Below are 22,981 nucleotides of genomic sequence, written 5' to 3' on the forward strand. Positions count from 1 at the left end.
CTGCTGGGTCTAGGATCTATTTGCTGTTTTTTCTCCAGCTCCTTTAGGTGTAAGGTTAGCTTATGTATTTGAGTTCTTTCCAGTTTTTTTTATGGAAGCTTGTATTGTGATGTATTTCCCCCTCAAGACTGCTTTTGCTGTGTCCCAAAGAATTTGAATGGTTGTATCTTCATTCTCATTAGTTTCCATGAATCTTTTTAATTCTTCTCTCATTTCCTGGTTGACCCTTTCATCTTTTAGCAGGATGGTCCTTAACCTCCATGTGTTTGAAATCCTTCCAAACTTCTTCTTGTGGTTTAGTTCTAATTTCAAAGCACTATAGTCTGAAAATACGCAGGGGACAATCCCAATCTTTTGGTATCTTTTAAGACTTGATTTGTGACCCAGTATGTGGTCTATTCTGGAGAAAGTTCCATGTGCTCTTGAGACGAATGTGTATTCAGTTGCGTTTAGATGTAAAGTTCTGGAAATATCTGTGAAATCCATCTTGTCCAGTGTATCATTTAAAGCTCTTGTTTCTTTGGAAATGTTGTGCTTAGATAACCTGTCGATTGCAGAAAGCGCTACATTGAAGTCATGAAGTATAAGTATATTATTATCTAAGTAAGTCTTAACTTTGGTTATTAATTGATTGATATACTTGGCAGCTCCCACATTTGGGGCATATATATTGATGATTGTTAAGTCCTCTTATTGGATAGATCCTTTAAGTATGATATCGTGTCCCTCTTCATCTCTCATTACAGTCTTCAGGATAAACTTTAGTTCATGTGATATAAGAATGGCTACCCAAGCTTTCTCTTGAGGACCATTTGAATGGTACATGGTTCTCCAACCTTTTATTTTCAGGCTGTAGGTGTCCTTATGTCTAAAATGAGTCTCTTGTAGACAGCAAATAGATGGGTCTTGCTTTTTCATCTAGCCTGAAACCCTGCGCCTTTTGCTGAGGTCATTAAGCCCATTCACGTTCAGAGTTACTATTGAAAGATATGAATTTAGTGTCATCATGATACCAATTCAGTAAATGATAGTTTATAAAAAAAACCAGTGTCCCAGTTTTTCATTGCTAGCATAAAGAAATATAATAATATTTTTTGTACATTTACCTTGTATCTTGCAACTTTGTTAAATTCACTTATTTGATTTGGAGGCAGTTTTTTTTTTTTCTTGTTAGATTAGCTAGGATTTTCTACATATAATGTCATGTTGTCTTCAAATACCAGATTTACTCCTTCCTTTCAATTCGTTATCGTTTTTATATCTTTTTCTTATATATTATTTATGGTAGAACCTCCAGTAAAATGTTGAATAGATGTATTGAAGTAGAGGTACTTGCCTTGTTTCTAATTTTAGGGGAAGTATTTAGTCTTGCAGCATTAAACATTATTTTCATATATACCCTTCTATTCCTAATTTGTTCAGAGCTTTTATGTTGAGTGGATAGTGAATTATGTCAAGTGCTTTTTCTGGAACTGTTGAAATAATCATGTTTTTTCTTTTTCATTCTATTAATACAGTGAGTTACATTAATTGGTTTCAAATGTTAAACCAAGCGTGCATCTGACTAAACCACACTTGGTCATACTGTAATATCTTTTTTATATATTGCTGGATTCAGATTGATAATTTTTAAGGTTTTTATTTTTTGTATCTATGTTTATGAAAAATAGTTTTCTTTCTTGGTCAGATTTTGGTATCAGGGTAATGCTAGCCTCATTAGGTAAATTGGGAATTATCCCCCTCTCATCTCTTTCTGTAAGAATTTGTGAAAAGTTGGTACTATTTCTTCTTTATGTATTTGATAGATTTTTTCAGAGCCTGACAGTTTATTCGTGAGAAGGATTTTAACTACAATTTTAGTTTATCTATAGCTATCCCTGTAGCTGTGAAGAAATATGAAAATATTTCTTCTTGTGTAAATTTTGATAATGTCTTTCTTCCAAGAAATTTACTTGAATAAACTTGTTCATTAGTATCCCATTTTAATCCCTGTAATGTTTGTAGGATTTGTAGTAATGCCCCTGCTTTCATTTCTGATATTGGTGATTTTTGTCTACTGTTTTCTTCTGATCACTCTGACTATATAGGTTTACTATTTTTCTTGATCTTTTCAAAGAACCAGGTTTTAGTTTCATTGATTTTTTTTTCTGTACTTATGTTTATGAATTCCTTTCTTCTGCTTTTAAAAATCTCCTTTTCTTCCTAGTTTCTTTTTTTAAAGATTTTATTTATTTATAGAGAAAGAGCATGCACATTTGTATGTACAAGTGTGGGGAGGGCAGAAGCAGACTCCCAGCTGAGTAGGGAACCCCACTGGACTGGACTGGTGGGATCATGACCTGAGTTGAAGGCAGACGCCTAAGGACTGAGCCACCCAGGTGCCCCTCTTCCTAGTTTCTTAAAGTGTATCTTAGAACATTGACTTTAGATCAATGAAAGCATTTGATGCTATAAAGTTCCCTTTAGTACCACTTTAGCTGGAGCTCAAGTGTCAGTAAACTTTGTTTCCACTTTCATTTAGTCTGGAATTTTTCAAATGCTTCTTGTGTATTTTTTTCTTTTGTCTGTGGATTATTTAGAACAGAGTTGTTTAATTTACAAACATTTTGAGAATTTTCCAGATAGCTTTCTGTTGTTGATTTTTAGTTTAATTTCATTGTGTGTAGAGATTTACTTTGAACGATTTTGATCCTTTTAAATTTGTTGAGTCTTGTTTTATGACCCAGAATTCAGTCTATCTTGATGAGTATTCTATGTGCATTTGAAAGGAATTTTGTATTCTGCTGTTGGAGGAGGAATGCTATATCAATATCAGTTAGGTCATGTTGGTTGATTATTACAAACTTGTGTATCCTTAGTAATCTCTATGTGTTCCATCAGTTATTGAGAAAGAAGTGTTAATTTCCAATAATAATTGTGGATTTTTCCATTTTTCCTTAATATTTTCTACATGTATTATGAAGCTTTGTTACTAGGTATACAAATATTTACAGTTATTGGATCCTCTTTGACAAATTGACCTCTTTATCATTATGGACTGCCCCTATTTGTCCCTGGTAATATTTCTTATTCAAAAACACATACCTTGGGGCACCTGGGTGGCTCAGAGGTTGAGTGACTGCTTTTGGCTTGGGGCATGATCCCAGGTCCTGAGATTGAGTCCCACATCAGGCTCCACACAGGGAGCCTGCTTCTCCCTCTGCCTTCTCTGCCTCTCTCTCTCTCTCTCATAACTAAATAAATCTTTAAAAACAAAACAAAAAACCCACATACCTTGTTTTATATTGTGGCAGGCAAAGTGGCCCCCCAAAGATTTCCAGGCTTTAGGCTCTGGAACCTCTCTGTTAAGTTACATGGTAAGGGGGACTTTGCAGAAGTATCTAAGGTTGTATTATTTGTTTCTGTTGTTTCCATGACAGATTACCACAGATTTGGTGTCTTAAAACTACACAGAACTTATTATCTCACATTTCTGTGGTTCAGAAGTATAGGAAGAGCAGTGCTAAGTTGGATTTTTTTGCTTAGAGTTTCACAAGGCCAAAATCAGGGTGTTGGCAGGGCTGCATTCCTTTCTGGGGCTCTGGGGATTAATCTGCTTCCAGACTCTTTTGGGTTGTTGTAAGAATTTAGTGTCTTCCAGTTATAGGGCTAAGAACCGGTTCATTTTTCTTGCTGGATCAGCAGGAATCATTCTCAACTTCTAGAATCTGCCTGCATTTATTGGCTCATGGCTCCCTTCCTCCACCTTCAAAGCCAGCAAAGGCAGGTTGAATCCTTCTCATGTTTAGAATTTTTCTGACTTCCCCTTTTGCCTCCTCTCTCTTCTGCTACCTCTCTCTGACTCACTCGTAGGCCTCCCTTTTCTGCTTTTAAGGATTCATATGATTACATTGGGCTCACCTGGATAATCTGGGCTAATCTCCCTATTTTAAGGCCACCTGATTAGTAACCTTAATTCTATCTACAAAGTCTTTTCGTGGTTGTACCTAGATTAGTGTTTGATTGAATAAGCAGAGGACAGGAATCTTGGGGAACATCTTTAGCATTCTGCCTACTGCAGTTATGGACTTGATGATAGGAATAGTAGCCTGGATTATCCAAGTGGACCCTGTCTAATCACATGCGCTCTTAAGCAGAGAACTGTCGTTGGAAGCAGGAGCGATATGGCAGAAGGAGAAGCCAGAAGAAATTTAAGTGTGAGAAAGATTCTCATTGTATGCTGTTGCTTGCTTTGAGACGTGAAGGCTTATACGCAGGGACCAGAGAGACCTAGGGGACCCAAGGGCAGCCCCAGCTGACAGCCAGTGAGGAAACTGCGATCTCAGTCCCACGGCCACAGGAAACCAAATTGCCGGCAACCTGAGTGAACTTGGAAGCAGATTATTCCAAGAATCCCTTGGTAAGAGCCCAGCCAGCTGACATCTTGATTTCAGCCTCATAAGCATGTGAACAGCTAAACCAACCAAGCCTTTCTGGACTTCTGACATATACAGCCATGAGATGATACATTTGTATTGTTTTAACCTGCCACATTTGCGGTGGTTTGTTAGAGCAACACTACAAGACTAGAACAGATATTAATATGTCACTCCAGCTTTCTTTTGGTTAGTGCTTTCTTGGTATAACTTTTTCTGTCCTTTTAGTTTTAGTCTGTGATTTTATAGGTAGATGAAGTGGATTTCTTACAGGTAGCATATAGTTGTCCTGCCTTTTAATCTAATCTGATAATCTGTCTTTTAACTGGTAAACCATTTACATTTCAAGTAATCATCAGTAGGGTTGGGAGTTAAGTGCTTTCTTGCTGCATCCTGGGAACTGCCTCTAGGCAATAAGCTGGAGCCGTAATAAAGTTTACCGCTTTTATTTTCTTCCTTCCTCCCTTCCTTCTTGTCATCACAGTCCTCTGCTGGACCAGCCTTTGTTGTCCAGTATCTGAAAGCTCTTGTTTCATAAATTTTGTCCAGTTTATTATTTAAGGTGAGAAGAAAAACCCCATGCCCCTTACTTTGTGAAAGCTAGAACTAGAATTCCTCAACAGTGTAATTTCTAATTGATATTTCAAGGACATCCTCTTCCCCTTTTATGGGAAATGTGAGTGTGTGTGTGTGATCTGTTCAATCACAGAAAGTATGATACATGTACTAAAATGTGACTGTATCTGAACACTGCAGATTAAAAGTGCCATACCCTTTTAAAAATAGAATCCAGTGATGAGTCGGTGACAAAACTTGACCATCTCCTAACATGTCAGCCTTTTTCAGCCTCCATGTCTTGGTATGTCTGGTTCCTTCTGTTCGCAATGCTTCCTCATCTCACGGCCTGTCTTGCCCAGCAGTTCCCCACATACCTTCTGGAACCCGCTCCAGGGGCACCACTTCTCTGCCTCCTGGTGCCCCCAGACGGAAGGAAGCCAGGTGTGGTCTTTTAGGATACCTCACACTGCACCCGAGCAGTGTTCCAGCACACCACAGGCCCTACTGTACTGCTCTGTTTTGGTGTAGACCACCCCACCCACCCACCAGGAAGCCCTGGGAAGCAGGGACCTTATTTTGGTTCTTCTGTGTACTTCCCAGCCCCCTAACCCAGTGCACCTACTACAGGGAACCTTCCAGTACATGATTGTTGAACTAGCGACTCCATGCGTGCTCACAAATACTGGTGTCAGTACTCTCCCTTCGGTGTCATATATTTGTAAAAGTGAGTCTTCGTTAATCATTTTACTTTTCTCCTAGTAAATTCCTCATCTACGCCTGTCTCCTGCTATTCTCTGTCCTGCTGGCCCTCCGTCTGGATGGCATCATTCAGTGGAGCTACTGGGCTGTCTTCGCTCCGATATGGCTGTGGAAGCTGATGGTCATTGTGGGAGCCTCAGTTGGGACTGGAGTCTGGGCACGGAATCCCCAATATCGGTAATGCTGCTTTATGAAACCTATCAGTCTCTACCCTCAGGGAGCAATATCTTGTTTTTCACTTTTGATTAACTAAGGACTATTTTTCTTTGCCTATCTGGGGTTTTATAAGAACTATAATATAGGCAAACTGAGTTCTGTTCTACGTTTTAAAAAAAATTAGGTGTTTGATATGCATTTTTAAATAAAAGTGTTGTTTGGGGTGCTTAAGATCCTAGCCAGCCCACAAAAGCCAATGTAATCTAAAATGCATCCAAAATATCGAACTGTTATACTATGCTAGACCAGAAAGTATAAAACTACCATGTTTGCAGGAGCAGGTCTATAAAACAAAGGCCTGGTTTGGTCATCAGGGCTACATCTGTCTCCAGTTCAGTCCTAGAACTGAGGTTCCCCTTGTCCCAGGCTCCTAGTCCTGGGGTTTTAGGACTGTTAGCAACGGGTGTTGGGGGGTAGCTTGGCCAGGAAACAGTGAGCCCCTGAGACAGGGAGATGAGGCCTAGATGCTGTGAAGGAGGGCAGAGCCTTTGGGGGCCGGGCAGAGGGCTGAGCCTTTCTTCTTGGCTGCCTCAGCTTGTTCAAGGTCCTGGAGTCAGCTCAGCCATGGGGTATAGCCTGGTGCTGCTGTGACGCAAAGAGTCTCTTCTCCCTCGCAGAGACTGGCACTCCAGAAAGGGAAAAGAAGGGCTTGAGGGGCTGTTCTCCACCTTCCCTGGGAAGATGGGGAGGGAGGGAATGCCCGGTAGATGGGTGGGACATGTGCGCTGGTCCTGGGAGAAAAGTGCAGCTGTTTAAACCTTGGTTAACTTTAAAAATAAGAGTTAGCCCATGTAACATACATTACCACGTATGTATCTGAGAACTTTAAAATAGACATACAAGGAGCCGTGGCAGATGGGGGACATTTGTATGTAAGCTGTTTTAAAGTCCTTAGATTTCCTTTTCCTTCCTTCCTTCCTTCCTTCCTTCCTTCCTTCCTTCCTTCCTTCCTTTCTTTCTTTCTCTTTCTTTCTTTCTTTCTTTCTTTCTTTCTTTCTTTCTTTCTTCTTTCTTTCTTTCTTTCTTTCTTCTTTCTTCATTTGTTTTTGAGATTACCTGTGCAGTTTGCAAATCTTTTCTTTTTTATGAGATATTTTCAGATATCTAATGTTTACAACTTGAAGAATTAAAATTTTACTTATTTATTTATTTATTTAAAAGATTTTATTGGGCAGTCCCAGTGGCGCAGCGGTTTAGCGCCGCCTGCAGCCTGGGGTGTGATCCTGGAGATCAGGGATCGAGTCCCACGTCAGGTTCCCTGCATGGAGCCTGCTTCTCCCTCTGCCTGTGTCCCAGCCATTCTCTCCCTCCCTCCCTCCCTCCCTCCCTCCCTCTCTCTCTCCCTCTCTCTCTCTCAATGAATAAATAAATAAATAAATAAATAAATAAATAAATAAAATTTAGAAAAAGGTTTTAAATAAAAAAAATAAATAAAAGATTTTATTTATTCATGAGAGAGAGAGAGACAGAGACACAACACAGGCAGATGGAGAAGCAGGCTCCATGCAGGGAGCCTGACGTGGGACTCGATCCCTGGTCTCCAGGATCACGCCCTGGGCTGAAGGCGGCGCTAAACCGCTGAGCTACCTGGGCTGCCCAAGAATGAAAATTTAAATAAATATTTCAGATTCTGCTAATTGATATTGAGAAGCTATTTGAGCTTTTCCCTGTTGGTTTAATTGAAGATTTTTGATTGAGGAAAGGAATTGTATGTGTGTAGTTGAACATAGTGAGTTGTGCAGGAATGGTCATTCCAGTGTTAACATTATCCAGTGGAATGTTGCTGGGTCCTGTACAAGTGACCACTGGCTTCATTTTCTCTGTGTCCTAAGCTCAGGTGTATTTATCACCAAGTACATACTTCATAAATGTTTATTTGTATTTTGAATGAAATACTGTGGGCTTTCCGAATGCATCTTTAAGCATTATCCTGATTAGCAGCCTAATTATTTTTCAATTGTTAATCTGATAAGTTCCTGCCTGATACTTAAACAGCTAATTAAACCGATTCTGCTTAGAAGCAGTTTTAACTGCTCTTCTTTCTCTTTCATCTGCAGGTGTTAATTCATCCTAATGGACTAGAAAGGAAAATATAAAAAAGACGTTCATAGTTTTATTGGCATTTTTGAATAGTACTTTACAATAGTTACTGTATTTTCTTGAACTATAACCCACACATTCATACAGCTAGTAATTTTTATAGTATTGCATGAAATGTGATCTGCATGGTTTTTAATTCATTGAGAGATGAGGATCATGAGATTTAAGAGATATTTGTCCATTTTAGTAGTGGAAGCAATCAACTTGAATGATCTTGGAAATAGTCAAATTTAAAGTCATGAACAAAAGCATCAATGTTTCCCATCAGGGAAGTAATAACTCTGGCTTTATAGTTATCGTTCATAGTATCGAACGATACTATGTTGGTGTCTGCCCAGACAGCCTACCTGTTTTGGAGATTCTGAACTGAGCATTTTTCTTCTTCTTCTTCTACCGTCCCTTTTTAGAGCAGAAGGAGAAACATGTGTGGAGTTTAAGGCCATGTTAATTGCAGTGGGTATCCACTTGCTGCTCTTGCTGTTTGAGGTCCTGGTCTGTGACCGGATCGAGAGAGGAAGCCACTTCTGGCTGCTGGTCTTCATGCCGCTGTTCTTTGTGTCCCCCGTGTCCGTTGCGGCTTGCGTCTGGGGCTTTCGACATGACAGGTCGCTGGAGGTGAGATTTCATCTATTTAAGGATGTTATAAAAAGTGAAATCTTTTGGTCAGCTAATGTAATGTAGATGTCTTGCCCTTTGTCGGAAAGCTTTACCTCTAGATTGTGGTATATAAGGAAACTAAAAATGGTGAAAATAATTGTGTTTCTTTCTCAAAGAGTTTCTTTCAGAACTCGGGCTTTTCACCCAGCCCCTCAGGCTTCATCCACCTTTGCAGCTTTCCCTAGCCAGCTGTGTTAGTTAGGCTTCTCCTGAGATAGGACCAGTAGGAGAGGTGGGGAAAGGGAGAAGGGAAGGAGGAAGGAAGAGAGGGAAAGGGAGAGAGAGAATGATTCAAGTTAAGGAGCTGGCTTGTGGACTTGGAGGGGGCTGACAGGTCTGAAATTTGGGTGGACCAGCAGGTAGAAGATGCAGCCTGAGTTTCTGCTGCTGTCTTGCGACAGAATTTCTTCCTCTCCAGGAAGCCCCCTCTCCCCTTCTGCTGCCTCTGAGCATTTGCTCCCAAGCTCATCCACGCTGTGTCTGCTAACTGTGGGCTCTCTCATCTGAAAGAGAAAACTGAACAACAGCAGTGAAAGCTTCTCTGTCGTCTGTTTGGCTCCTGTGCCTTTCTCTTCATTCACAGAAAGGCTTCCTACAACAGAGCCTTTCTGACCCTGAGCTCCCTGTGCAGCCTCATACTCCCCGAAACCGACCACAGCCAGTGAGCCCTTTCAGCTCTTTTTTTCTGGCCACCAGCCACGCAGCAGCTCCTGCCACTCATGGGCCTTTCACTACACTGGCCGCCTCTGCTTTGGCTCCATTCTCACCACTAAGGAGCCTAAGCTTGGCTGTTTTCTGTCCTCACTGTGCATACTTCCTCAGGGATGGTCTTGCTTACACTTCCTGTCTCCACTGCCACTTATGCGCTGTCGCCTCCAGCATTCCCACTGCTGAACTCACATTTCCACGTGAGCTCCAGACTCCTTTTCCAACTTCACCTGAATCTCTACTCCCTGTGCTGGCTAAAGGCACCATTTTCACCCAGTCATCCTTACTGTTCTCCTTTATGCCCATGTTGCTTTGCATGTTTTCTCTGTTACCTGAGCAGAAGAAGCAAAGCCAAGCTGCAAAAATGATTTGCAAAAACTTAACATTAAACAAAATCATTGGGATCACACATTCCAGATATTTTCTATTTGTTTTTCTAAAATTATTTTTTATTCATTCATTCGTGAGTGACACAGAGAGAGAGAGAGAGGCAGAGATATAGGCAGAGGGAGAAGCAGGCTCCCCACAGGAAACCCTATGTGGGACTCGATCCTGGGACTCCAGGATCATGCCCTGAGCCAAAGGCAGACGCTCAACCACTGAGCTACCCAGGTGTCCCAGATATTCTCTATTTGGCTCAACATTTCTTGGTGGGAGAGGGACACGTGCTGTTGGCCTTTTGGAGAGGAAATGTTTTGTTGAATGGGACTGTCTAATGCATGGCAGGATACCTCTGTCTGCCCTCTTTCCACTAAATGTCGGTGGAGAGGCTCTTGCCACTAGTGTGTATGAGACCCAAGGGCACCCCTGCTCAGTTCCTAGCCTTTGGGGCAGGGGCAGTGTCACTCAGGTCGAAAAGCACCGAGGGGACCATCCAAATATAGTTGGATAGGAACTGAGGAAGCAGTTTAAGGTACATGTTCAAATTTGGAACTTGTTTTTTCAGAAAGTAAAAGCATATACAAGGGCTAGGACTGCATTGGGCATGAAACCATATTTTCCCAATGCAGAGTTACAAAAAGTGAGTCATTCATATAATCCCCCTCGGCATTCTGACCTGGAAGAAGAAACACTATGTCAGGAGTTGAGCTCCCTTCTGGTGCTTGTGTCCGGGGAGAAGAGTCCCACATTTACTCAGGGGTGACGGGATAGGCTTGCACAGAGACATGAAGGAACAGTGGGCTTTGCCAGGGCGCACCCTATGCAGGTGTGGAAGGGGGTGATATTTCCCAGACAGAGGGACTCTACAAAGATGTAGAGGCAGGAGAAAGTGTCACGCACAGTGAGCTCTTGTGACCCCAAGATGACTGGAGCACAGTTTGGCAAGACAAAGAGACTTCTAGAGATGGATGTTGATGACAGTCACATAACAGTATGAAGGTACTTAGTGACACTGAGCTATTATAGCTACAGATAGCTAAGACAGTAAGTTTTCCATTGTATGTATTTTACCACACAGTTTAAAAAAATTGCCTGGAGCATGAAGTAGAAAGGAGAGAGTGGTGGGAGCTGGGGGAGAGGAAGGATGTAGAGAGGAACTGGGCTGAAGGGAGGCCAGCTCCTCAGTCCTCAGAGCATGCACCGAGTTGCCCCAGACCTCCATAGTGAGCTCTCAGGGCACCATGGGATATTGGCCATTTTTGAGGGGGAAGCAACGTGATACCAACCTGCTGTGGGGATATGATATGAACTACTACCTCCAAGTCGTTTACAGTTTTATTATTAGGTTATCCTACATTAGTTTTGATGATATTGTAGAAGAAGCGGAGTTGTTGGTAGTTACTGTGAGGGGAGGGTAGTACTTACTATGTAAGAATTTGTCTGGAGAACAGCTAATGAGGATGGCAGTGCCTTAAGAAATGGTACAGTACCAGCAGGCACATGTATCCTCTTAGGAATCAGTTGTGGTTATTTAGGAACGAAATAAAAATCATTTTTCCTTTTGATTTATATGACTTTTATTATTTTTTTAGACGGCTACCAGTGATATAAATGTGAAGTTTAGATTTAATTACTTAATCCAATGGAACTTGTTAAGGATTTCTTTCAGCCCAGAGGCCTAGGAAAGAATGGCTTCCTCACTGAATGCCCTGTGAACTGACAACTTTGGGATAACTCTAGGCCAGATGAGTCAGCTTCCTGTGATTTTCATTTTGCAGGCAGTGGCAGGAACAGAGAGCCTTCCAGACTGGGAGGCTAGTGGGGAGGTGGGAGGCGTTGGAGGCATTTGGGGGCGCTGGTGAGGAGAGAGGCCTGACAAGGCAGTAGCTGTTGGGGTGGTAGAGAGGACAGGACATGGTAACAGCTTTCAGGAGTGGGAAGAGGAATACAGGGTGCTTGCTGGTGGTGTGGCTCAGGTGATTGGGCTGCCAATGTGCCTTACAGCAAGGTGGGGAGGCTCTGGAAGGGAGTGGGACTCTCTGGAAGGGAATGGGACAGGGTAAAGGTGTGAGCAGTTAATGGACTCAGTCTGAGGCTGGCTCTGACTGCGGCATCTCTACGAGAGCTGGGCCTGGGATGCAGCAGGAAGGCTGTGTCAGAGGCAGCTGGTAGCAACAGCCAGCAGGCAGTCACGCCAGTCAGAGCCATGGACAGCAGGCTGAGCAACTGAACGCACACAGGTTTGTGGCTGTGTCTCTCACAGAGACGGAAGACTGGGTTGAAGGTGCTGGGGGGCATCAGGGTTCAAGGAGAGGAGGGTACTGAAAAAGAGCTACCTAGAGCCTCAGGAGGAGGGCGAAACCGTGCAGGGTTCATAGAGATGCCTCACATGTGCCCCGTAGGATGATCTGGCATTGGGAACCTTGATGAAGCAGTTGCCAGTGGTCAGGGCTGGAGGCTGGGCCACAGTGCTGAGAGCTCAGAATGGCAAGGGAGGCCATGGGGGCCTGAGCACCCATGATGTCTCACAAAGCCAAGTGCTAGCACTGGGAGGGATACAAGCTTGAGGGAGGGATGGGCTCATTTGGTCTTGGGGTTCTTTTGTGTTTAAAGGGACTGAGCTGAATTTGTTTCTATGCTTCTGGGAGGGATCAGTTGAAAAGGCAGGATTAAAGATGAGGTAAAGAATTGATGTCCTGATGTGACAGGCTCCTCAAGGAGCCAGAAAGGAAGGGGTGGGATGCAGAACTGAGCCCTGGGTACGAGAAGGAAGTACAGGTATGGAATAGAGATTTGTGGGTGGGGGCAGGAAGGATGCTTGGAGTGCCTGCCACAGATTGCCTCTATTCAACGAACCTGGAAACAAGATGATTGTAGAGAGCACATGTAGAGAGCACAGAAAGGGCAGGGCAGCCAGTAAGCAGAGGGCACGAGGCAGGAGACTTGGGGTGGGGGACAGGTTTCTCTTTGCTGCTGCATTGCTTCACTCCTTTGATGCTGAAGATCAAGAGGTCCCAGTATAACTTAATAAAGCTTTTACCATATTATAATTTGCATTGCCTTTTAGTGTGTTAACCAAATAATTGCAGTATTGAATGCAACTTTTACTTTGTTTAACTGATTCTTCTCTTCATTTTTAGTTAGAAATACTGTGTTCTGTCAACATCCTGCAGTTTATATTCATTGCCTTAAGACTGGACAAGATCATCCACTGGCCCTGGCTTGTATGTAACTTTTTAAATCCTTAAATAAACTTTTCTTTTTTTAATTATAAAAGTAATTTGTGTTCATTGTAGAAAACTTGGAAAAGACAGACGAGCTTAGGTAATAGAATGATAATCACCCGTAACCCACTGGGAGAGTATGGCTAGTGTTTGGGGTTTCCTGTGAGGGAGGTTATTGCTTTGTGAAGGTAGCTGAGCCTGTGGTACGCACACGGTTTGGTGTGCTGCTCTCTTATCCTAATGCATTCCAAAGCATTTTCCCATGGCAATAAAAGGTCTTTGTAAACATAATTTTTAAAGTTTAATTGATGTAGTATTCTTCAAACGCATTTACCAAACCATCCCTTCCTTCCAAACACTGAAGTTGATACCAGTGTGATTATAAATCACGATATAACATATATTTTTGTGCCTAAAAGTCTTTGCCTAATTTTTTTCATTGTTTTATTAGGAAAGACTCCAGAGACCATATTACTGGGCCAGAGGGTGGGAACTTTTTGAGGTTTTAAATACAAACTACACTGTCAACTTGTCAAAAAAGTTGTGCCACTTTACATTCCTGCCCGGGGCAAGGTCTAAATCATGCTTGGAACCTGCTCCTTCAGTTTTTGGGTGTTTGGTTAAAACTGCATAGATGGAGAGAAGGGCAGGTGGATAGGAGGATGGATCGGTCTAGATACAAACATATGTAATTATATATACATGTAAGCTACAAATTAGAGAATCCAGTAGGACTTGGACTTCCAACTATGAATGCCTAGAAAGCAGGTGAGAACTGAGGTGGAAGATGTGCCTCTGGGAGATGAGGTCATATCAGTGTTGCTGGATGTGTACTTTTGCATATAAGACATTTTCTGTTATGAACATGGTTTACCTTTTTAAAAAGTAACAAGTATACCAAAAAAAAATATTCATTTGGTGACAGGGAAGAAAATAAGGGAACATAGTCATCTCCATAATGAATAAAGGCAAGACTCTTCACCTCTGCCCAAAGTCTTTGATAAAATAATTATGATTAAAAAGTTCAGGTACCTGTCCTACATCCTTAGGGTGATGTATCTGGAGTATGGTAATTGGGTTCAGGATTTTCTGTTGTGATGTGGAGGAAACAAATATCAGACAAACTTTTAGTGTAAGGTGCAATCAGAAAAAAAAAAGATTAAGAATTATGAATGTTTTCTGTAAGTGAGTGAAAAGATTTTTTCCAGCCCCAGTTCTGGGCAGGTCCCAGCAAATGGAACACTCTGAGTGCATGCTTCTTGCAGTGACCAAGAGAGACCATAGGAGGCCACTGCGCTCCCTAGCATTCCACCTGAAGGGGGCCCCCATGTGAGTGTGGCTAAGTGAGGAGGGGCATAGGAAAGAGACTCTCCATAGATTTTATAGCAAAATCTACCATCAGGAACTCCAAGCTACTAGAGAGTATTAAAAACCACACAGCAATTCAAGTCCTAGGTCTAAAAACAAAATGGAAAACCAAAAAAGTGTCTGAAGAAAACATAGGAGAAAACCTTTGGGGCCTGGGGTTCGATGAGGAGTCCCTAAAAGTGACACTAACAGTAAGGTCCATAAGAGAAGGTCAGAATGGAAATGAAATGAATGAAAAGACAGGCCACAGAGTAAGAAAAAAATATTCGCAAGGCACATGTCCAGCTGAGGACTTGTATCCAAAACATCTAAACTCTCAAAACTAAAAAACAAACAAACAAACAAAAAAAAAAAACACTTCATTTTAAGATTGGCAAGAGACCTGAAAAGATAATTCACAAAGAGGATATACATGTGGCAAGTAAGCGCACAAACAGAATATCCTTACCCAGTAGGGAAAGGCAAATAAAAACCAGGATGAGGTCCACAGTACAGTCATCAGAATGGCAAAGCTAAACAGCGTGGAGTGCAGGTGAGGGTGTGGAGGGCAGGGATGCTGGCACCTCACTGCTGGGATTGCCGAATTGTAGAGGCACTCTGACACAGACTGGAGTGAACGTGATTCGGCAATGCCGATCTGGGGTATTTCCCCTAGAAAATGAAAATGTACAGCCATACAAAAACCCATGTGTTAGTGTTTGTAGCAGCTTTATTTGTGACAGCCAAAAGCGGGAAAGCACCCACATTTCCTTCCACGGGTGGTTGGACAAACAGGCAGTGGGTGCACCCATTCTATGGAATGCCACTTGGCAATAAAAAGAAACAGGCTGTCGTTATATGTAACAACGTGGAGGAACCTCACAGACGTTCTGTGGATTGAGAGAAGGCAGTCTCAGAAGGTGACACGCTGTGTGATGCTATGTACATTGTGCTCTTGAACAAACACAAGTGTAGTGATAGAGAGTGGATCAGTGGTTGCCAGGTGTTGGGGGTGGGGTGAGGGTAGGACACAGTGAGGGGGCAGCATGAGGGAGTCCTGTGGGGTGGAGAAGCTGTCCTGTGTCCTGCCTGGGGTTACATAGCTCTACACACGTATGTGTGAAAAGTCATAGGATTGTACACCAAAAGAAAACAATTGACTGTGTGATAACATAAGACAGAGGGATGACAGATCCAAGGAGCAGTGCAGGAGGGAGAATGATCTAACCGGGGAGCCTGGTGAGGCCCCTTGGGCTTCTCCTGTGGGCTCATGTGGAGGTGAAGCAAGGTGTTTCTGGTGCAACAGCAGCAGACATGGGACCCGCCTGGGCGAGGGGGCAGGGACTGGGAGGCAGAGCACTCTCAGCGTCACTGCACCTGTGAGTGGAGGGCAGCTGAAGTTCCCAGGGGCACGGGCCCCACGGTCTACCACCATGGCGCCTCCAGCAGGATGGGCAAACAGCTGTGGAGAGGGTGTGCTGAGGGTGACAGACTGCTCTGCTTCCCTTGCAGCAGAGCCAGATGCAGGCTGAGTGAGAGCATATCTTAGAAGGGCAACCACCAAGCTCTTCTCCCCAAGTGTGGCCCATGGCAGAGCATGTCCTGGAGCAGGTGGCGGCCCTGAGCCAGTGTCCCCACAGTCCTGGGATGCTTGGTGGCCATCCTCATTCATGCTTGCACTGTCTTAACTGCAGATGTCCGGCAGGGGGTTGGCTATGCCTCCCTTCAAGTACTGGGCACAAACTATAAAGATTTTTCTCTCTCCTCCTTCCTTCAGGTCGTGTGTGTCCCTCTCTGGATTCTCATGTCCTTTCTGTGCCTGGTGGTCCTCTATTACATTGTGTGGTCTGTCCTGTTCCTGCGTTCCATGGACGTGATTGCAGAACAGCGAAGGACACACATAACAATGGCACTGAGCTGGATGACCATCGTCGTGCCTCTCCTTACTTTTGAGGTAAGCTTTCGACAGCAGAACTTCTCAGGCCTTGGGTCCCACCCTGTCCTGTGACAGCACTCTGTGTACCTAGAAAGCATGGTAAATGGGGGTGGGGATGGAGGGCATGATGCCAAAATTAGAGCATCCTTTCTTTTGGGGGACTGGCAGTGAGAAGTGAGTCCTTGTGGCCGTGATGCATCAGTACGTGTGGATTTGTCTATATCTAGAAAGAGAGTTGGTTATTTTTCGTTAGCATTCTTATAGAATGGGCACCGTTGACTCCTCAGAACGATCACCAGGAGGAGCTTCCCATAACAGTCCTGCTGTTGGAAGCCTCCCAAGTATACAGATTCTCCTTGGTCCTGAAGAAGGACATGAAAGTAGGTGTCATGCTACCCCACAAGATAGAGTGTATCTGTAGTCTTCTGTGGAGCTGACCTTACCCCTTGTGAGACCTGACAAGGGAGGGCTGGACTGGCCTTAGACATTGTCCGTCCTCAGATGCTTTATCAATAGGACCTCACCTGTTTCTCTTTCCTTAGATCCTGTTGGTTCACAAACTGGATGGCCACAACGCGTTCTCTTGTATCCCAATATTTGTCCCTCTTTGGCTCTCCTTAATCACTCTGATGGCAACCACTTTTGGACAGAAGGGAGGAAACCACTGTATGTACTCAGCACTTCGGAAGCCCTCGACCTGTGTGTCTCTGTGCATGTGTGCATGTGGCCCTATTCTATGAACAGTGAGCCTGAGAGTCCCAGTTAGGGAGGTCGCAGAGGAAATGTAGGCCTGAGGAAGGCCTGGAATATTCTGAGGGAAGAGTGCGCTGTCAACCTTGCTTTCTCTGACCCATGCCCTTCCTATGGCACACTGTGCCATTTGAGGTAGGCCTCTCAGCCCTGTCCCCTCTGCTGCAACATGAGGATGAAGTTACCTGCTTTCCAGGGGCTCCTGAGGACTAGATAAAAATCCACATCACAAAAAAAAAAAAAAATCCACATCACCCTCCAAACCCTGGGAGTCCACTCAGGTTCTGTGCCCCGCCCTGCCCTCCCCAGGGACATTCCCGACATCACTATGTCTTGTCAGTGGGGCCCTGCTTGCTCTCCCTTCTCTCCACCTGTGTGATGGGACACTCAGTTTTGAAGTGATCTTTGACAAGAGTCCTTTCCTCACTAGACCATAGGCTCCTTTGCAGGTAGCCCCAGAGCATGCCATTCTGGAAGCCAGGGGATGGTGGGGGGTGCACTGGGAGAGCCAGCACTGAGTGGATGGTCCTGTGGTATAGGTAGCACGAACAAAGCCTCGGAGGAGCAGCTGTGAGGGGGCCCTGTGAGCTCGGGTTGCCGGCTGGCCTGGACCAGTGCCTGCCAGATGCTGACAAGTCCCTTTTTCCGGTGACATTCTCTGTCGTATGTGAGCATATCCCAGATAGGGAAGGCGAGAGGATGCTGACGTAGTCCCAATGCCTCGGGAATGTGTCTGAGGCTCACTAGAGCAGTCCTGACTGCTGGGACCCCCATCAGAGCACCCGGGAGGCCTGTGTCAGTGGACCACCCCACCTCCCCCACTTTCTGATCTCTAATGGGGTCGCAGTGGGCCAGCCCGGGAGCCCCACTTAGAGAGCTGCAAGCCACAGGCCCATCTTCTTGCCCTTCATGGGTATCCAAGCCTTGCTTAGTTGTCATTTCTAAGGCATCGGGAGAAAGGGTTACGTGGTCCAAGTAAAACTTCCTGTTCAGGGTAGCACAGCCACAGCAGATCCCATGGAGGCCAGTGTGGTAAGCAAGTGCATCCTTGTTTTTCAGGGTGGTTTGGGATTCGCAAGGATTTCTGTCAGTTTCTGCTTGAACTCTTCCCGTTTTTGAGAGAATATGGGAACATCTCCTATGACCTCCACCATGAAGATAATGAGGAAACAGAAGAAACACCCGTTCCAGAACCTCCTAAGATTGCCCCAATGTTCCGTAAGAAGACCAGGGTGGTTATCACCCAGAGCCCTGGGAAATATGTCCTCCCACCTCCCAAATTAAATATTGAAATGCCAGATTAGATACCACTCCCGCGGGCAGAACGCCAGTGGACTGGGACACACGCTCTCTTCTACCCTCCTCTGCGTCTTTGTTTACCCCACCCAGAACTGGAGCTGGAGCTGGGGCTCTGGGGACTTCCATCTCATGCCTTGTTTGCACTCAATGCCTACCAGTGACTCACCATGATGGGACACACAAATGGCAGGTGACTGACACATGCAGCCGGGCTGGGGTGGGGTGTGTGTCGGCAGCCGCGGGTGTGACGGAGGGAGTGCGAGGGACAAGGAGAAAGCAACCCCCTCTGGGCAGGTGCCTCAGGAGCCAACTTGGATCTCTTAGGGGTGGCTGATCAGGCCACAGGAGGAATTGGTTTTCAAAGTGCTAAAATTCCCATCAAAAGTGTTCTTTGAAAAGGTTTTTTTAAACCAGGCTGGCCTCAGTACGTAGCTTAGCATCTGCTGTTGCAGAATAGTCAGTAGGAACCTAAATATTCCTTGAGAGCATCAAGCTCCAGTACCCACTGTCATTATTACTGTTTGTGTTCCTGCTGTGGAAGTAGTTGCTCTTCCAGTGAGGCTGACAGCAGTTTTTAATGGCCTCATTGGTGAGCCCTTTCTAATGGAGTGATTCCGAGCCTGTATAGTATTTATACAAATATTTTAGCATTGTAATATACCGTGTTAAATCCTAGTTCTGTACAGTATATTCTGTTAAAGTATTTTTTTACGAGCTTGTATTGGAGATATACATGTTCTGTTGCAGAAGTAGAAGTTGCTGGCACACCTGTCCTACAAAGGGGGTGTCACCCCTTAATGGGACATCATCATTTCCCCCCTGAAATCCTCCACATACACAGTAGCTGCTACTGCCAGAACAGCCACAATAAGCAAGAAATGGTTTATGCTTTTCCTACGTTCTGGGAATATTCGTTTGTCAGAAAACTATCCAGCATGACCTGCAACTAGAGTGCTGGACTTGCGGAGACTGGGAAGAGCCACTGGATTGTGGAATTGCAAAGGTCTGAGGCCTTTTGTCTACCCCAAACAAAAAGCCTTCCGGATGCCCCAGGCTTTTAACTAAGAACACAGTCCTTCCGAGAGCTGCTGGGAGAGCCCTGAATGAGCAAAGAGGGACTCAGATCCTCCAGGCTGAGAGCCTCCTGCCTGAGAACAAGCAGCCGTTTGTTACAGGAGAGAAAGGGGCACCGACCGTCTCACCCAGGAGAGGAGGGGAGGGTTTACTGCAGGGAGCTACAGACGTGTCTCAGCCTGGCCCCACTGACGCCCAGCACCCCAGGTACCCCAGGGCCTGGGTCCCGACAGACTGCCGTCTCCGGGGGAGAGGGGGAGCATCTGGAGTGGCAAAGCCTTCCCTGCCTGGTGTGTGACAAAGGTGGCGCAGTCCACTAGTTTTGCTCCCTGCAGCTGTTCAATAAACCGATTCCTCCTTTTCCATGCTACCGTGTGCATCTTACTTTAGATGTGGTCCAGGACACGGGAACTCCCAGCCAGTGTGCACATGGCCTCGGGTGGCCCTGGGCGGCCAAACATCTCTGATGAGTCCTCAGGTACAGCCTGAACGGACAGAGTGTAGAGGGAAAGACGGACACCCTGGAGACTCGACCTTGGGCTGGGGACCATGGAGCCACCTTGTTACAGCTGAGGAGCCTTCCGAGAGGATTCTCGAGGCTTGAGACAGTCTACCCTGAAATGGGCACTTTGGTGGTCCTGAGGCATCGCCTGGTGAGACCAGAGGCTGAGAACCACTTACGTTGTCATAAAATGCCCTGTGATTACTGGCTAGCTCGCCGGGGGGCAGTTGAGTGTCCCCTAATGCTCCTTCAGGAAGCCCCAACCCCACTCCCCCGTGGGCTTGTCTGCAATCCCAGGTCAGGTGGCTTTTGTCCTCGCCAAAGGCGCTGGGGCTTTCAAGTCAGCGAATGAGGCCTAGGCGACAGCAGGTGCACAGCTTTCCTTTGGGGCTGCAACCCCCGGAGAGGGAGGCCCCGGGACACTTGGCTGAGAGCCCGGAGGGGCTCAGAGCCATCTTGCCGGTGCCCCAGGCCCTGCCATGACCTGGAGTTTCTGTCCCCCTTTCCATTTGGAACCTCAATTACAGTTCTACAGCAGCCCTCTCTTCAGGAAGGACTGCCCCCACCTGCTGAAGAAGAGGAGAGTGGGCGAGAAGGCGGCCCAAAGGCAAGATGAGGACAAGGCGGAAGAGTTAGGAAGCCCAGCAGAGGCGGAGCCCACCAGCAGGCCACCAGAGGAGCTCCTGGCCCCCAGAGAGCACCAGCGGGAGCATCAGCGGGAGCAGCAGCGGGAGCCGGCAGGTGGCCCGGAGCAAGACCTTCCCACCACCCAGGTCAGAAGTGAGTCCGCCCCTCCTGCCATCCTCGGGGTGGCAGCCAGGCGCCCTCTGCCCCTGGTGCTCCCCGTGGCTGAGCTGCTACCTCTGTGCCACTTGTGTTTGCCCGTCGTGGCTGCAGGGCCTGTCGCCCCCAGGCCCCCCATACCTCCTTCCCCGGGCCCGTTCCCCTACTGCCCGGTGTGCCACTGTTTCCTGGGATACCTGCCACCTATGGCTGGGCGCCCAGACTGCCCCTACAGCTCTCCCTACTGCAGCTAGAGGGCTCGGACCGCGGGCAGGGCAATAAACTGGACGGTGACCAGGCCGTTGTCTGCTGAAGCCAGGTACTCCCGGCCTCTGGCACGTTTCTTGCCAAGCAGCCGGGCAGCCAGAGCTCTGACTGCTGCCCTGGGTGAGGATGGATCGTGGTCCACCGCTGGCATGTGTGGGGCCCTGCATGCTCACTTAGGTGCCCGAGGTCCCACCTCTGCTCCAACAGAGGTGTGTGGAGGCGCTGGGTGGGCCCAAGAACCGGGCATCAGGGCCCAGGGCTAACCAGGGCCTTGTGCTCCTGCCCAGCAGGCCCATTTCCCTGTCGAGTGGGGGCCTGGGTCCCACAGGGCCTTTGCGTTCCCCACACCAGGATGTCAGGTCTCCCTGGAGCGGAGGGCTCACAGGTGCCCCCCAGTCCCCAGCACCAAGATGCGGGTGGGGACAGTGTCCCCCAGAACCCTCAAGCGTTGCAGTGCAGGGGTGCTCGCTGGTACCCAGACGGTAGCACCTACACTTGACTTTTGCCCCAGCAACTGGACCTGGGAATCCCTCTCTCAAAACATTTATAATCATACATTTATTTTTTAATTTTTTTAACGATTTTATTTATTTATTCTTGAGATACACAGAGAGAGGAGGCAGAGACACAGGCAGAGGGAGAAGCAAGCTACCTGCAGGGAGCCCAAAGTTGGACTCGATCCCAGGACCCCGAGATCACTTCCCAAGCCAAATGCAGGCACCCAACCACTGAGCCTCCCAGGTGTCCTATTCCTCTGTTCTTTGCTAAGTTTCTGAGGCTCTTTTTTTTCCAGTAGCGATAGGTTTTTATTGTATTTTCCCGGGGTGAAGAGAGGAGGGAAAAGGGTCAGCATGTGTGTTACAAGACACTAGCAAGTGGGAAAGAAGTGCCCGCCTAGCAACATCACCCAGCAAATAAACTCTCCCCAGAGCTGGAGGGGGTCCAGCCCCGTAGGGCCCAGGGTCCTGCAGTTCAGAGCTGAGGGGAAGGGAGCAGGCTCAGAGCAGGGAGCTAAAGCTTTCCAGATGCACCCCGACCCCGACCACCCCAAGAAATTGGAGATTTCACACAAAGCTTTGGTTTGTGGCAGTCCACAGGGAGTTACATGCGCCTGTCGCCTGTTAAAGGGCCTTGCGGCCACGTTGACAGAAGCTTCTAGCACCTGTATAAAAGTTCCTGTGTGACCCTCAGCTCCCATTTCTGGGTCTTCCGCACCTCCTGTGTACATGCAAGTCTCCCTTCGTTGCTTCTGCTTCCCTCTACCGTCAGACTGGAGACTAAAGCAGGTTCACTCCATGCAAATACAAGTGTATTAGTATGAATCACACCCAGCAATAGTCTCCACACAGGAAATGGGGAAGGAGGGAGGAAGTGTTCTTTGCTTTTTCAGACTGTGGGGCTTTTCTTGGCAGGGGGGATAGAAGAGGGGTAAGGAAGAACCAAGATTTAAGGACCCAAGACCTGGCCCAAAAAGGGAAAGCCATCCATGAAGTCCTACAAAACCCAGACAAATGGGGTCACGAGAGGGGGCTGCAACAGGGGAGACAGGGACCCAGGGGCAGACACGCACCCTGCAATGCGTTCCAGGGTATGTACCCCGTTTGAACACAAGTGAAGTAGGTTTGTGGTGATCTGGCCGCATGGTGAGGACAACCTCCTTTTATCCTTTCGCTACCATGACCCTAATCACTGCTGCAGCAGGACAGGACTCTGGCTCTGGGCACTGCAAAGGAGCTGTGTCTTATGGTCTCTCTGGAAGCCAGGAAAAGCCCAAAATTGCTAAAGTTAAGACAATCAGCCTTTGCTTCCTACCCCCATCCCCGGGCAGCTCGACCTGGGTCCAGGGTTACTATCCATAACCTATCCTCACCAACTCATGTTTAAAACACACGTGCACGCACCCACGTGCACACACGGGCACACACATGCACATACACACGCCCTGTTGTGCAAGGTCGGCCCAGCCCAACCCAGCAAAGCATGGGTCTGGTATGTAAAGTGAGGC

General features: G+C 46.3%; 1 protein-coding gene across 2 annotated transcripts in view; it reads left to right on the forward strand.

Moving 5' to 3' along the window:
- Positions 1-22,278, forward strand: part of TMEM185A (transmembrane protein 185A) — a 41,140-nt gene extending 18,862 nt beyond the window's left edge. The window contains exons 2-8 of one of the 2 annotated variants that reach the window (XR_011998294.1): positions 5,733-5,909; positions 8,456-8,663; positions 12,935-13,018; positions 16,143-16,319; positions 16,844-16,967; positions 18,111-18,540; positions 20,454-22,278. Coding sequence is in view for 1 of the 2 variants with exons in the window: in XM_025989322.2 (XP_025845107.1) it covers positions 5,733-5,909; positions 8,456-8,663; positions 12,935-13,018; positions 16,143-16,319; positions 16,844-16,967; positions 18,111-18,355 (1,015 nt within the window). In the remaining variant the exon portion in view is untranslated. Of the gene's footprint in view, positions 1-5,732; positions 5,910-8,455; positions 8,664-12,934; positions 13,019-16,142; positions 16,320-16,843; positions 16,968-18,110; positions 19,792-20,453 lie in introns of those variants that run through there. The other variant, XM_025989322.2, reaches the window with a different exon arrangement.
- The last annotated feature ends 703 nt before the right edge of the window (positions 22,279-22,981 follow it).

The sequence above is a fragment of the Vulpes vulpes genome, chromosome X (assembly GCF_048418805.1).
Source record: "Vulpes vulpes isolate BD-2025 chromosome X, VulVul3, whole genome shotgun sequence".
In the NCBI taxonomy this organism is placed as follows: Eukaryota; Metazoa; Chordata; class Mammalia; order Carnivora; family Canidae; genus Vulpes; species Vulpes vulpes.